The 15,113-nt window shown below is 46.0% G+C and overlaps 1 protein-coding gene across 9 annotated transcripts in view; it reads left to right on the top strand.

Annotated features, from left to right (window-relative positions):
• The first annotated feature begins 358 nt into the window (after positions 1-358).
• The window catches only part of LOC148055628 (uncharacterized), a 35,357-nt gene continuing 20,602 nt past the window's right edge, over positions 359-15,113 (top strand). For 3 of the 9 annotated variants that reach the window (XM_087758404.1, XM_087758403.1, XM_087758402.1), the window contains exons 1-3: positions 365-762; positions 2,077-2,174; positions 9,120-9,270. In XM_087758404.1, coding sequence (XP_087614530.1) covers positions 2,166-2,174; positions 9,120-9,270 — 160 coding nt within the window. In that variant the 5' untranslated portion in view covers positions 365-762; positions 2,077-2,165. Of the gene's footprint in view, positions 763-2,076; positions 2,175-9,119; positions 9,271-15,113 lie in introns of all 9 variants that reach the window. The other 6 variants (XM_087758397.1, XM_087758396.1, XM_087758400.1 and 3 more) reach the window with 5 other exon arrangements.

The following is a 15,113-nucleotide window of genomic DNA, read 5'->3' as shown; positions in this document are numbered from 1 at the left end:
GGCCTTCATCGGATGTTCTTAGCACAGGTATAACTATTGTAAGGGTAAGCTATGTTGCTATTTATCTTTAGATGACATTTACTGTTACTGTTGCTCCCTGCTACCTGGTCTCTCTCCTGTTTTTTCCGTCCCCTCCTTCCCTAGCCAACTCAGATCTGAAAGCAGTATGTTGTGGCCCAGCAGTGCATAAAAGTAGCTGTACTGCATCTGCATTTAAACTGGGTACATCAGCGTAGCAGCACGCTGCAGGGATCTGCAAAGGAGCCTTGGCTCAGCTCGGCCCTGCCACAAGCATCTCTGTCCCATGCTCTGCTGCACGGTGCAGAGAAGCCCAAAACCTGATGGGGAATCCACAGACCAACCTGTTTCAGAGTTCAGATCCATCCTAGGGTCTAGATGTTTGTCATCACTTCTCTGCCTATCAGAGCTTTAGTCAGCGTGGCCCAGAAATGAATAATGCAAAAGACTATTTGAATCATGTGGCCTCTGCTTGCTCTCAAGTTTCTTGGGTGAACGGTAGTTTACTGTAATATGCTGCAGCACCAGAAATGCATCTAGGACTATTTTTCATCCCTTTCTTGCTTCAGGGTAGCAGGGCTTGAACCACTGAAAAAGATTAATGAAAACGCAGAACAACATCAAGTCCAGAGCTCCTGGCTTAGAGAAATGGACACTTTCTGTTTCCTGCCTCTCCCATGCAAGCTGCATAGCCTGGATCTGAAAGCTGGTTAGCCGGCCTTGCTGGCGGTCGGCTCTTTGCAGGTAATCGATCCAAAAAGACTTAACTTGGTGCAGAGCTATGGGGCCACATGCAGATGGTTACTCAGTAGTGCTTATTGTATGTTGGCAGGAGAAGGCAAAAAAAAAAAAGAAAAGAACTAATACAAGGTTGTTACAAACTGCAAAATAAGAAGGAAACCCACTGTTCTTTCACATACACTTGCAATTCTCTGCTATTTGCTCTCCTTGCTGTTCTCTGCTCCTTCCATAGTCTCTCAGTGTGTAAAATAATCATCCTTACATTGCATAACTTAGAGTGTTGATGTCACTGTGGAATTTAGTGCTTGGCTCTTGGATTTTTTTTTATTAGATGTAGTTATTAGAATCTAATCAGTGATCATAGCTCTGAAACTTTTATAAATATGTTCTTGTTTCCAGTGGGATTTTTTTTTTTGTTGATTATCTATCTGATTCAGAACACTTACCACAAGTTGGGAGAATGAGTGTGTATGGAGAAGTATGAGGGGGGGAGGTTTGGATTTTAAAAGCCTACGCAGATGACTTAAGGGCAGCAAATTTTTACTGTAGGGTAAGGTGCTTTGTTTCTTAGGATACTGACATATGGAAAACAGCTTCTGGAAGAAACATATGATTTCAAAAATACTCATAAGGAGGTATGATGTATCTTTTCATTCTATTGGTGAACCAAAGCAAGCCCAAGGCTGGTGAGAACTACTCCTATTGAACTTACTGGGATCTGGGGAAAAGGGGCTGAAATTCCAGTGCCTGGGTTCCCAAACACCAGGTCACCAGTGAAGGATCAGGAATCAGCGTCCACCTTTTCTTTACCTACATGAGATGAGGAGGGCTCCCAGGAAGAGGAACGAGGAAACCGCACTTCAAGTGAATCCATTTCTGTATATCTGATTCATCTGCTTATGTGGGGATGAATTGGAGTATCCCACTGAGGACAGTAGGCTAGGTCACATGAGGAAGGGAGCCTACCCTTCCATATGTATTTGATTTGTTTGGTTTTGGGGGGCTGTATTAAAACCACGTGCCACAGGAAGGGCAGTCTTAAAAGAGCTGATTTTCCCACTAGGCTAAAAATAGTGTTTTCCATGTTTCATTTTGGTGGTGCCTTTCCTTGGCACATCTGGCTCTACCTGCAGTTGTAGTTATTCCAGGTAAGGAGTGCCTTTTTCTGGTTTAAGATAAGCCACTTCTGTACTAGGTTATAGGTGCTGCTCAGTGTTACCTTGACTGGTCTCTTCAGTACTGTTCCCTCTCCTTTTTTATAGCCATCTTGTCTCTTCAGGTCTTATCTCTTCAGGCTGACAGTTTTTCTGTCTCTAGCTCTCTGCCTGCATAGTCCTTGGAAGAGCCTCTTATAACGAGAAAAAGAAGAGTTCTTTGGACGTTTCCCAGCATGTGTTCATGGGCACATGCAGCAGGTATGTCCTTGGGAGCTAGCAATTCGGGGTCCGCGTTTGAAAATGTGTTCTGGGACACATTGTTCGTTCTGGAGAAATCATCCATAGGTATTTCTGAGACACCTACACCTCATTTATCAGTTCAATGTCATTTGACATTTTCTCTCGTTCTTTCACCAGAATAAAAAAAAAAACAAACCATGAGTGCACACAAAAGGGTCAATGTTTTTGAAAGGTCAGTAATTCCAGATGAAATGCAAACCTAGGGCTTTAAAAAAAAAAATCTCCATTGAGCAATAAACCACTTAGCGTTTGACTTTGTTACGCAAGAGAGAAGCTTTCCAGCTGGCTGGCAGCGGTTCCGAAGGGTGTCGGTGTGGTTATTGATTAATTAAATCTATTGTTACTCACTTCTTTCATTAATCCAAGTGTTTTCTCTTCACTTGTGTCCCTGCACAACCTTGTTTTAAAGGCTTGGAATCTGTCAGAGACAACTGCTTTGAATATCAGGTTGCTTATTTGAAATGCTAACTCTTCCTGTCTCAGAAATTTCTGGGTGTGGCATTTTAGACCTCAGAACAGTGAGAAAGCTGCTTACAGTTGAAGGTGTCTCCAGTCTCATGTTCAGACCTGGAACTCTGTGTCCATGCTTAACAGAGAGGAGGGCACAAAAGGCTGGACCAGCGAGGTGGCTCCGCTGCTTTCTGTGGGACTGCGCTCCGTTCCAGGGCCGGAACGCAAACCTGGTAGGGGATTCCCTGCTCAGGGCAGGGGCAGACGCCTCTAGCGGGATGACACTTGCTGTTCAGGATTATAAATCTCTGCAGGAGTTGTGTGGAGGATGGGATAGCAGTATCCGCAAGCCAGCAGTATAGTTTTGCTTCTCCATATGCCCACCTTGGCCCTAAGGAAAATTTCCAACTAGCCTTATACCCACGCAGTCCTCTGCTCATGCTCCCAATAACCAAAAACCCTGAACAGCACTGCTGCCCCAGCCGTAAGAGGCTGTATCTAAAAACCCAGAGGAGAGCCCAGCTTTTGCTAAGCCACCCAGTCCCTGGCGTCTCTGTTTGCCGTACTGAGGGTACTTTGTTCGCTGGTCCCTGGCGCAGCGCCACTGACTCGTGTCACACAGGAAGCTGAACCCCTGCCAGCTGGGAACCGCTTCTGGTCGCTATCTCCAGTCATCGGTGCTCGATTGGAGCCTGTTAACCAGGCTCCTGACCTGCCAGCCCTGCAGGTCCCAGGCATCTGCTTTCCCTTTTGAGCCCTTGAGATAGCAGAGTCTGTTCTACTGGGATGAAGGGGTTTAGGAAATGCCAAATCCAAACTAAGAACCCCTGGGTACCGGGAATTTTTAGCTTCAAGACTTCAATCTCGACTGGAAACATTTGCCAGAAACCAGGATGGGCTGAGTTCAAGCCCAAGAGCAGGGCAGACCTCCTTGATAAAGCTTCCCCACGGCAGCAGTGCACATTAAGAGATCCTTTATCGCAGCAGCCACAAGTCACTCCTGCTTCCTTCCTGCTGTATACCAGCGTTATTTCCAGTGAAATACAGGGGTCATTTCAAGGGTAAAACTGCAGCCCTCTGTCAGATCAAGAGAGCTCCATCTCCACCTTCCTGAAGCAGGGAAAGGGAGGACACACTTTCAGCTCCTGACTATTTGGCTGCTTTATAGTTTTGTTTGGTAGAACATGAAAGAGACCTGGAAATTTCACAGGGCTATTTTAAGAAATCCTTTGCAAGTTCCTTTAGGAGATGGGTTTTATCTTAACAATTCAACTAATTACAATTAGTTACTTGATCCTGAAAGCAGAAGGAAATTGTATCATTCATATTTCATACAGGATTTACTCAGGTATTCTGGTTTTTAGCTCTTTAGTCCTTTTGTTAGTCCTTTTGCCTGTAATTTCAGCTGGCAATACCGATGCCTTTGTACCAGAGAAGTGGGCTTCCTCTTCTGAAGAGCTTAACAGCAATAGTGTCTGCTGGCAAGCTCTGGTCTTGTCAAAATCAGCCACAAACAAACTATGCATAGGTTGGTCTTCCAGTCCAGTCAGATATGCAGAAAACGTTTGTGCCTGGGGATGTCCATTTTCCCGCAGCTGTATCGGTAGGTATCCAAAGATTACCTTGCTGATAACAGTAGATTGCCCTGGTTATAGCAGTACTGCTAAGAAACACTGCAGTAAACCTTCATGCAACGTAGTACCAGGAAGGCCTCCTACTTTCCCTGAAGCATTTAAAAACGGGACTGTTTAACCATTTCCTAGCCACAGCAATGTGCTGGCCCTTGTGGGAGTCCCTCCAGGGGAGCTGAGGCCTTGGAAAGGGCTGGCACAGCAGATGGGGAGGAGCAGCTGGTGACGTGTTTGGCTCGCCGGCTTGCTTAGCAGCATAAATCTGTTGAGCACTGAGGAAAGTTGCAGCCAATTTGCTGTAAACAAAATAATATCTTTCAGCATAATTGCAGTAATTATACAGGGACGCTGCTTTTAACTAAACAGTTGTTACCTTTTTCTGATTGAATTAAATAGTTATAAGCCTCCCAGGCTTGCTGTTACTCTCTCTTCCTGTTGTCTGTTTTATCAATCGGTGATTATGCCTGAGGATTTTGTAGTGACTTTCTTTGGTCAGATTAGAAATGTTTGTGGTGTCTTCGTCTCTAAAGCCTTGCACACGCAGGGCAATATTCCTGGAGAAGTTCCTCGGCCGCCTCAGAAGTGCCCTTTTGCCAGCAGCCGCCCATGCTGCTCCGCTGCTGCCCCAACCTCTGTGGAAGGGACTGATCCCGAAAATAAGTCGATCCTGATCTGAATAAGCCTGTCAGTAGAAGCAGCCGATGCTTTGCTACTCATAAAGCAGTCTCCAACACGTAGGAATGAAGGCTCAGCATATTTCTGAATTAGGGTGGTGCTTCACCTGCTTTTGCAGTTGTGTTCGAGCAGCGTAAGGTGCTATGACCAAAGCAGATTTAGGCAAAACCATTTAGCTCTGTACTATATCAGATGGAGAATTTGGCTGTTACCATCTTCCACCTGAAAAGCCACCACAAGCAGTAGCCTGAGGGGTAACGTTTACAAACTGCACCGCCTGATAGCAGGGCAGTAGCAGGAGTGACTCTTCCAGCCTTGCGTCCCTTCAGATCATTTTCCGTCGCTTTCCCGTCATCTTATCCTCACTCACCCTCAATGTTTTCCTCATCGCACTCTTCAAATATTTCTTTGTTGGTGTTTCAGGTCACCTTAGTGAAGCTGAAAGAAAAGAAAGAGCAACAGCGATAGTCAGCTCAGCAGCACAACTCCTGTGTACTCAGCCCTGCTAGGTTCCCTCGAATGCAGTGCCTGGCCCCACCTGACCTGTGGCCCCACGCAATCCTGTCTTTGTTTTGGCTTAAATTTCCTGCAAATAGGTCACCCTATCTAAGGAAGACCATAAGAAAAGAATCCTAGACATTTTAATTCGCAGGCATTTCTGAACTGGCAATACTCCGGGAGAGTGGACGGTAGAGCTTATAAATAGCACTTCCAGTGCCCGTGATGTCACAAACCGCAAGAGCGTCTGACTTGTGATTTATTACATCAGATCGTGGCTTGTTCATAGGCCTGTCACTTGCAGCTTATTTACAGTCAGTACACCCACTATTATTCCTAAGGCATCCCAGTGTTGAGCAGATACATAAATGCTGCCTGGAATTGAAATGGTAAAGAAGCAATTAAAAGTTTAACCTCTTCCTTTCCAATCTCTTCCTATGTTATTAACTGAGGATACTGTTGTTTAAATTAAGGTTGTGTGATATAATGACAAATAGGTGTTCTTTCATTTGCCCATGTATCACATTTGCACAAACAATACTTGTAGACTTTTTGAGTATTTATGCTCAAAAATAACTTCTCATTAAAACTGCATTTATTTGAAGACATGTTCTTTCCTTTTCTTCAGTGCAAGATTGTTGTTTTACAAGATTTCCTAGAATAAAATAATGAAAACTCATTTCTCGAATTTAATGAAAGAAGAATTTTAATTCTTTTTATAATTCTTGACCCTGCACACATATGCACATGAGTCGGTTTACCTAAACAGCAGTTTGCCAAACCAGAGTTGGACAATGTAATTAGAAAGGAAAAAGCTTGGTATTCAGATTAATTAAGCTAAGTAACATTCAAATTTTATGTCACATCTTTTGGGGGGGATCTCATTCACTTTGGTCATGTTTTCGAAGAGGTCACATTTAAGATTTAAATACAGGCCACCATAAACCTCAGGCATTAATGAATCGTGAATGTAACGATTTTAAGATTGGAAAATTCTTTGTCCCGCTCATGTTCCCTAGTATTTCTGAGTTCCAGGGATGACTTGGTTTCCAGTAGCCTAGTCACAGAGAAGGGCACCCAGCAAGAAATCTACTGAAAGAACTACGACATTTCAAGCAGTAGTCCAACTAGATGCATTTTAAAATAAACAAAAACCTACCCTGAGAAAAATGTGTGATTATATGTTCAGGTGTCTAAAAACTGGTATATCTTGGTATCTAAGGGCGGGCAGGGGAGTAACTGCATCGTTCAGAAATGGCAAAATGGGAAATAATTTATGTAGCTACTCTCAACTGAATATCAGTGAATCTCGCTGGTACGTTAGCACGTGTTCTCTATCAAAGGTTACTGTAGAGCACTCCTAAATGTATTGTTGTGATTTACTCCCTCTCTTTAAAAAAAAATCTCAGGTAAGTCTAAGGCTATAGGAGAAGAAAAGTAATTAGTAGTACTAATGTCCTGTAAAATATCTCAGTCTATGCCTCGTGGTTTCATAGTCTGTGATCTTAAAAGCATAGCCTATGTCCTGAGATCAGAAGCTCCTCTTGCATTCTCATGGGATAAAGTACCCTAAACCAGCTAGTCGAATGAGATCAAACACTATAGGGGCACAAAGGAAAATTTTCTGTAGCCAGCTGGTTCTTTCTAAACGTTCATTTGCGTTAATTAAAAGTTTTACAGTGTTAGTAGCCCTTACTGGAGTTGGGGAAGAATGCAGATAAGATGGTTCAAGGTGCATGAGAAATGTGGTTTATTGCAGTCTTCCCTGCACAGATTTTGCATTTTATGTCTAACCTTGTTTAGTAAATAGTGAGTTGGCTAGCTAAGGTGTACTGGTGGCCATGAAAGAGAAATCTACTGCACAGCATGTCAGCAATATTTCTTCTAGCTGGGTTTACAGACATCTGTAGGTGGCCTCAAAGCTATTTTTTATTTATTTTTTTACTGGACCTGCTTTTGAAAATGAGTGCTTTCAGACTCTTGCTGAGGTAGGCAGAGGGCTTAGAGGAGATTGTGGGAGTGCCGCGTGCTTGCTGTCTCTGAAAAGAAGAGCCAAGGTGCCTTGAATGTCAAGAAAAATGCTTGTCTTTGCACAAAGAAAAAATATTTGTGTGCGCTGCTACTAATCTCAGGTGTTTAGTCATCAAGGAAGCAGCCTTCAAAATTTAGAAATCAAAGGATTATTAAATCAATGAATAGAAAAAAGCGCCTTTTTTATGCCCTCTGGATATGGGTGCCGTTGGTGTACAGAGGACTTATGTTTTCAGGCTTTTCTACGCAGTCATGACAGCTTGAATCCCGTTACCCTTTGATCAAAGCACTTGTGCAACCCCTTGATACTGGGAACTGCAGCTTTAAGGAAAATATTGCAAAACTTCCCCGTATAAAAGTATGCAGATTTTTTTGTAATATTTATCATCCAGTTACTGGCACACTGCCACTGGCACAGGGTAGTGCTGGAGGCTGACGTGGTGCCTTCAACAATTATCAGTGTGTATTTTCCCATGTCTTACCAGCTCCCTGGACACACGGTAGCAGCCACTGTCAGAGCCAGGGCAATAGCTAGATAAGCCTTTGCCCTGCTCTGCTGGGGCCTTTCTTATGTCTTATTTTGGATTTGGAAGGGTTAATAAATATACAGATTCATTTTTCCTCCTCCCTAATTAGATCCCAGAGGAAAAATGCCACAAGCCTCAACTACGTCCTTAATCTCCTGAACAATAGAAACCATATTAAAAAAAATTAACTGTCTTCCTGGAAGGGGTGGATGATAGTCAGTGACCCAGAGCTGGGTTTCTGGTGGGAGCCTTGCACGGGCTGGCCGGGGGCAGCGAGGGTGGCCGCCCACGGCTGCAGGGGCGTGGGGACACCTCCTGCTTCGCTGGGCTGGGTTGGGTTCCTGCTGGACGGGTACGCATGGCCCAAAAGCTGGCAGGGAGCTTTGCGGCCGTGTGGAGAGGCACTGGGGAAGGGGGAGCCTAGGAAGGCAGGCAAGCAGCTTACTCACCTCTGCAAGAAGCAGCTCCCTTCCAGGTTGGGAGCGCTTTGGCAGAGGGATGCAGTGGATGGATGCCCCGCACTCATCCAGCTCAGCTTCTGGAGAGGTGCCTTCCCTCTTCAGGTCTGTCAGCTCCCCGGCACTAAAAATACTTCTCTGAAACGTGCCCTCCTCTGCACACAGAGAGCCTCCGCTGGGCTGGCAGAAAGCAGTCTCCTGGTGTTTTCCGTGTACTTCAGGAAGGGTGCAGTCAGCTGCTCGGGACCATTATCAAAAGAATTGGGACAGAGAACTGCACAGGTTAACCCAGCCTCTCCTCTCTTCCTCCTCCCTCTGACTCAACAAGTGGTGTAAGCTGCAAACAGCATCCGTATCCAACAAGCGTGTGTTTTACTTCTATAACAAATTGAGGTATTAGGAATTTTAAACCCCAGATGTTTCTCATCAGTTATGTAAACCAGGAGACACCCAGATGCCCATGTAAGAGCAGAGGGAAAATCCCTTTGAGAGCACGTGCCTGACCCATGGCTGCACTGGGCTGCCAAGCAGCGTTGTTCAAACTGTGAGGTGCAACAAGCTGAGATAGCAAAAGCCCAAGAAGAATGAGGTGAAGGTGTAAAATGACGTGCTGTTCCTTTTCTTTCTCCGCAGGCGGGCCTTGGCAAAACTAGAATATACCACAGTTGTGGCTCCCAAGTCAAGAGTCAGGATCTGCTGTGCATAAACTCAGGCAGAAAGCTAACCAGCAGAAAGAGGCTTAAATGGCAGAGAGTATCGAAAGAAAAAAGACATAACAAGACAGGTAAATATTACATTCAGTGTTTCCCAATGTACTGTATTTCATTTTCCTCTCCCTGTTTCATTCCCATTTTGAGACAAAGAATTGTCATCTGGAAACAAGGAGAAATTTCCTCTTGTTTTGTTGCATTAGGGCATATAGGGAAAGTTTGAAAATGTTTAGGTTTTTGAAAATTATTTTCTATCTACAAACACTGAGTCTGTTTCTTGGAGGTCTTTCTTGGTGGACTCAGGATGGTTACCTGATGGACTCTGAATTCTTAGAGGAAGTAGCTGGGACTTTCTTTCCTTCCAACAGTTTATTTTGTCCTTTCAATCAAAGAGATATTAATGAACATACACAATTAAAAACAGCTGTTCCTTCCTCATACGAGAGCTCATCTCCACCATAGTAGCTCTGCTGAAATGAGGAAAGTGATCTCCTGGTGTGGATTGAGTCCTGTGTGAGCTTTTGCTCTGCTTTCTTCTGCGAGGCTCTGTCCCTCGCCCAGAATGGGCAGCCTCCCTCTATCTACCTCCCATCTGCCCTGGGATGTCCTGCGTTACAGAGATCAATGACATGACCTAGCCTTATCTTGTACTAGGAAATTATAGAGCTATTAGGAATGCAGAAAATACCTCTTCTCTCACTCTCCTCCCACCAGTCAACTGCAATCAGCACAAGCTTTAATGTAAATGCAGTGACAGAGGCAAAAGCAGCAACAGGAGGCCTTTTACTGGTGTGGCTTATTATTACTATCTGAGAAAATAAGCTGCAAATGCAACACTGAGCTTTACTAGTTAGAACATTGCCCCTGTAGCTGTACCTTGTTTGGTGGAGGCAAAGAATGAGATCTGAAACCAGTGAGGCAGGAAAGTATTTTATTAAAAGCTGCAGCACCCTGAGGAGCGAAGGAACGAAGTCGTAGGCACCTAAGGAAAGCATTTGATAACATTTTGAGGACATCCACATGCACATGGGGCCTTTCTAAGGGGAGCTTCACAAAACTCTATGTGTGTGGCTTGTCATCCCAGCTTGCCTCTGTTGGGATACCAAGGAATCCACGGTTGGGATACCATCAGGCCTTTCTGGCTGAAAGGTACTGACTGTAACAGTAAGTGGCTGACTCAGTTTCAGCCTAGTGGCCACCTAAAACTCTCAATATGTGCCAGATAAAAGGAGCTTTTCATCATACAGGTATCTCTAAAGAACCAGATTGAGGCCAGCATATCCTGGCATGCAGCGTACTAATCAGTCCTCCGAGGCTGAGTCACCACCCGTTGTCACCAGACCAGGTTTTGAATCAGGTCAGAGGATCAGTTGTTTATCGTCAAAATCCTTAATCTCTCTATCCCTCCTTGCCAGTAAAGCTATTTAGCTTTCCGCCACTGTTTCAAAGCGTTACTCTTTCGAAGTGGCCTGTGCTTGACTTCTCCTTAATGCCGCTCTCTGGAGAGAAGCAAACACGGCATCACCCTCGGTCAGGGCTGGGTGCCCCGTGTCCATGACCTTTACCATGCTAACCTGCCCTCGTTGGGCCCGATGGCATTAATTCCCTCGTAGGGCAGCTTTGTCGCCAGCTCTGGGAGGTTAAGACAGACAGCTCACGCTTCCAATAGTTAGGAACTAGTAATAGCCAGTTTGGGTCCCGGTATGAGAGGAGGAGAGGCTGGTAATACCCCTGTTTCAGTGCCCCATTAGAGTGGAGGAATCCTCAAAATGTGGGTTAGTTTCAGCTGAAACCCCTCCCTCGCCAGCCCAGGCTCTTCCTCATCTTCTCTTTCAGCTCTGCACCGCAACCCACGTGAGGAGGGCATGATGCTATTTATTCTTATTTCCTCCCTCTCTGGGATCCTATCAGAAACACCAGTCTGAGTCAGAGGCAGAGACTGTGACTGAAATGAGAGAGAAAACTCGGAAATGCACAGATTTTAGCCCAGTGTGGCTACCCCAGCTCTGTGAAGGAAAACTGGGCCTCAAAAAATGCGTGAGATACTCAGCAAAACAGTGGCTGAAGAAAGACTACGTGAATTAGAAACTGCCTCGCAAGCAGCAAAAAAGGAGTGGCCGGCTTGTCATAGGTAACGAACAGGACTCAGAAGAGCGTTGTAGCACGGGTGTTACGTGACCTTCTCCCCTCTTGCAATATCTGCTATTTTTGGACATTTGCTGAGAAGAATCCCTCCAAGATCACTCTTCTGGTTTATTGGGTGGTGATAGCTGGCTTTTCCAGCACAAACAGAACTGTGCTACAGTGAGAAGTTTCCAGCAGGGATACTTTTTCATACGCATTTGGATGAGAAGTCATTTAAAAGCCTGTTCTCTGCATTTGGCAAGTAGGGGCAGGGTACCACAAACTAACAGCACGTGTCCAAATATTCTAGTCCCAGACATGTAAATCTAGCTGCTGGCAATGTGTTCCCATTGTACATTAAGCAGCACAGATCTGGAAGTACCTGGAAATGCTTTCCACATCCAGATCTCCCCAGCAAGAACCATGTCTTGGGCAGATTGCATTTTTATTGCCTTCACTGCCTTGCTCAGATGATATCCTGGTGCTTAAGGTGAGCTGCGTGTGTAATGGGACTTCAGTATAATGGAGCCATTTGCTTCTGCCCAAGTGAACTGGTGCTTAATGGTCTGTACAGTTATATGACCTCTGGTTGCAATCTGATCAGATATTATAAACTAAATGGAGTCTTGCTGATAACGGGAGGGGAGTGGAGAGTCTTGGGAGGGAGGGTCAGGATCTAGCGTATTGCCCAAAGTAGGGACGATGGGTCAGTAGGTGGCAACCTCATATCTGAAGCAGGAAAGGCCCCCACAATGCTAGAAAAATCTGTGCTACCGGCCATGTCTTCAGTGAGATGTGTAGTCGCGAGGTCTGGACGCTTTATGTACTGGTTCTAATCACGTGGATTTATTTTTTCTTTGCATTGTGTTAACCTTGTACACTAGCCACGTCCCAGATGTTATGACTTACTTTCCCTTCCTTCAATTCTTCCGTGCCCTCTAGTTGCATATCTGGTAGGTTATATACACCCTTCTCCTTCACCAGACAGCAGTACAGGGCCAAATGTGTAGCCTTGCTATTTTCAGCTAGAAAGCTGCTATGGAATGGACGCACCGTGCAAATGTAAGTCATGAATTATCATTAGCCGCATCTGCCGTTCAGATGTGTGAGAGGAGGGCATCTGGGTCCTTGCAGAGATGAATGGCTCACAGACTTCGCTGGCCTGGTTTGTCCGTGCAAAGTCAGTCAACTGCAGCAGTTTGATCAACACCACCTTTAATTCAACACTGCAGCTTAGGCATCTTTGCTCATGTAGTGCTGACTTGAGAAATGCTTTCATTTGGGGCTTTTTATTATATACAGAAAAAAGTGCCGCAAACCATTTCCACAGCAGTTGACCTCATTTGCAGCCTGTCAAGTGGGAGAGAGGCCGTGAAGCATAAGGAGAGTGGTTGGGACCAGGCAGAGAGCATGCAGCAATGGAAGCATTTGTGATACGTGTTGTCCTAACAACAGCAGCCTTCTCTAAGCCGGGATTTCCTGTGTTAACATCTTGAGGAATCCTTGGGTATGGCCTGTTACCTGAAAGGCACTTCGTGTTCTTGTGGGGAGGGAGGAGGTGAGAAAAAACCTGATGATGCTGCTTTTAAAGCAAATTTAGCATTAACGAGAGTAACTTGTTCACAGCCCTGGAGCCTGAAGCTTTGTCTTACCCACAGGGTATGGAAAACAGGCAGGGCTGGAGCAAACATCCCTGTCCTGCATTTGCTCTAGGTGGACTAGGGCCTTGCACCCATGGGAGTGCAGGTGGAGTCCTGCGGGAAAGGGGCCGGTGTTCGTGCTCCTCAGTTCTTGCTTGTGGACCCTTCTGGGGCACCCGTCATCTATAACGGCCACACTTCATACAGGCCTCCGAGTACCAGCCCCCAGTACCCTGCTGAAACAGTGCCTACTCTGACGTCAGGGAAGCAAGGTGAGGGGGCTAAAAGCTAGGTGACGTGGGCATGGTTACGTGGCAGGTTTGTGGCAAGGCAGGCAGTTATGCCAGAGCCTCCCAAATCCTTGCTCTTTCCCTTGGGTTAGAGCAGTTTCAGTTGCCTGTTCAGATCTCAGCCCCATAACCAAACAGCTAATTTGGGCCCATTGCAAGTGAGATGTGAACCACTGAGGCCTAAAACTCATTTTGCTCAGCCTGCCAGCAGTCACCGACTGGAATTTGACAGCTAAGCACTGCTAGTCTGTGCTTGATTTAAGCTGGCAGCCTTCTTGCTGAAGTCAAGGTCAACAGAAGTAGCACAGGGAGGTGAAGAGGCTATTACAGCACACAGGAGCCACCCAGGCACTCACATGGGGTTTGATTTCTCACCCCTTCCATTGCCCAGTTTTCACAATGCACATCCACAGATTTAGGTTATAACCCCGAAAGTGTTGCAACAAGTTACGGCTTGGAGAAAGCTTTGTCTGCGGTGTTTGCACAGTCTGTCTCGCCGGCAGCCAGGGCTGTCCCAAGCACGCCAGCAATGCAGGCTGCAACGGCTGGATGAAGCTCCCCGGTGGCGAGCGGGGCTTTAGCTCCCATCCTGCTATAACCCAAATCACATCAAGGATAAGCTCACTCAAACTGAGACCTCCCTCCCCAGGTGTGCGCTCCTCACCTGGCCGCCGGGGGCCTTTGCCCAGAGAGCTTGGGATGCTGCAGCAGTACAGATTAGTGGTGTGTGCGAAGGAAAGGGCAAGCATTGGAGCTGCGCTGGCTCAGGCAGCTGCTCACACCCTGCCCACCGAAACGGCGATCCGCGTTCAGAACCTGACCCAATTTCAGCCCCTGCCAGCTTCACAGGCAAAACACTGTGGGGTTTCCAGGAGGCACTTGCACAACAGCTGATACCAGGTGAGCTGCAGGCTGAGGCAGATGCGTTGTCAAAGCAGTGTTGCCACATGTGTTGCAAGGATGAGCGAAGGATATTGGCATTTTGTGGCGTTCCATACTCAGAGGACGATTTTCTCTTCCTAAATACGGTCAAAATGGAGGGGAGGGGTGGAAAAGCATGGTTGTGACTTTAATATGCCAGTTATAAGTGGGAATGTGTGCCTGGCATAAAGTTAGTTCATTCAGTAATGCATATGTTGCTTTTATATTTGTAGAAAATTCACAAGTGGATCACGACCTAGAAAAGGCTAGGGGCCTTTGCTTTAAGGGAAGGGCTTTGACCTGGTGGTGTGAAATTACTGTGTTTTGGACATTTTCCCTTCATATCAGACATCTGCTCTACATGTACCCAGGAGGTCTGACCCAAGCAGCAGTCTCTCATGAAAGACAACCTCTAATCACATGTAAGCACAAGTGCAGGATAACGTATTTTCTTTCACAAGGATGAGGAAGAAAAGCAGTGACAGACACAACTGATAGGAAAAGTCCACTCATTATAAACCAGATGTCTTCCAGGCTGAGGAGCCAGTGTGTGGCTCACAGTGGAGTGAGGAGTACGAGAGGGCTTGGAGCCACACACCTGGCCTGGCCCAGTCATGCATGCTCCTTGTTACCTTTGGTGAAACACTGGTTGTTTCTCTCTGAAAGCCATTTTCTTTCCACCCACCTACTGTGTCAGTCCTCAGAAAAGCTTGCCTTGGAAAAAAATGCCTAGTCATCAGCCTGCTAAGTCAGGCTTCATGTCTCTTCTCTCTCTCTTGACCTTGTTCCCAGCCAGAAGCACATTTGTGGCAGCCCCACAGAGTCCACAGCAGAAATCTCTGCTTTGCCTTCGCTGGAACTGGCGAAAAAGTACAGCAGTAGGAGAGGGAAATGGAAGGAGATGATGGGGCAGGGAGGTAGCAAAAGAAATGGTCAGGAAAA

Source organism: Nipponia nippon, unplaced genomic scaffold (assembly GCF_047370975.1).
Source record: "Nipponia nippon isolate SJK-2023a ecotype South Korea unplaced genomic scaffold, ASM4737097v1 scaffold_2, whole genome shotgun sequence".
Classification (NCBI taxonomy): Eukaryota; Metazoa; Chordata; class Aves; order Pelecaniformes; family Threskiornithidae; genus Nipponia; species Nipponia nippon.
This window is presented reverse-complemented; position numbering and strand designations above follow the sequence as displayed.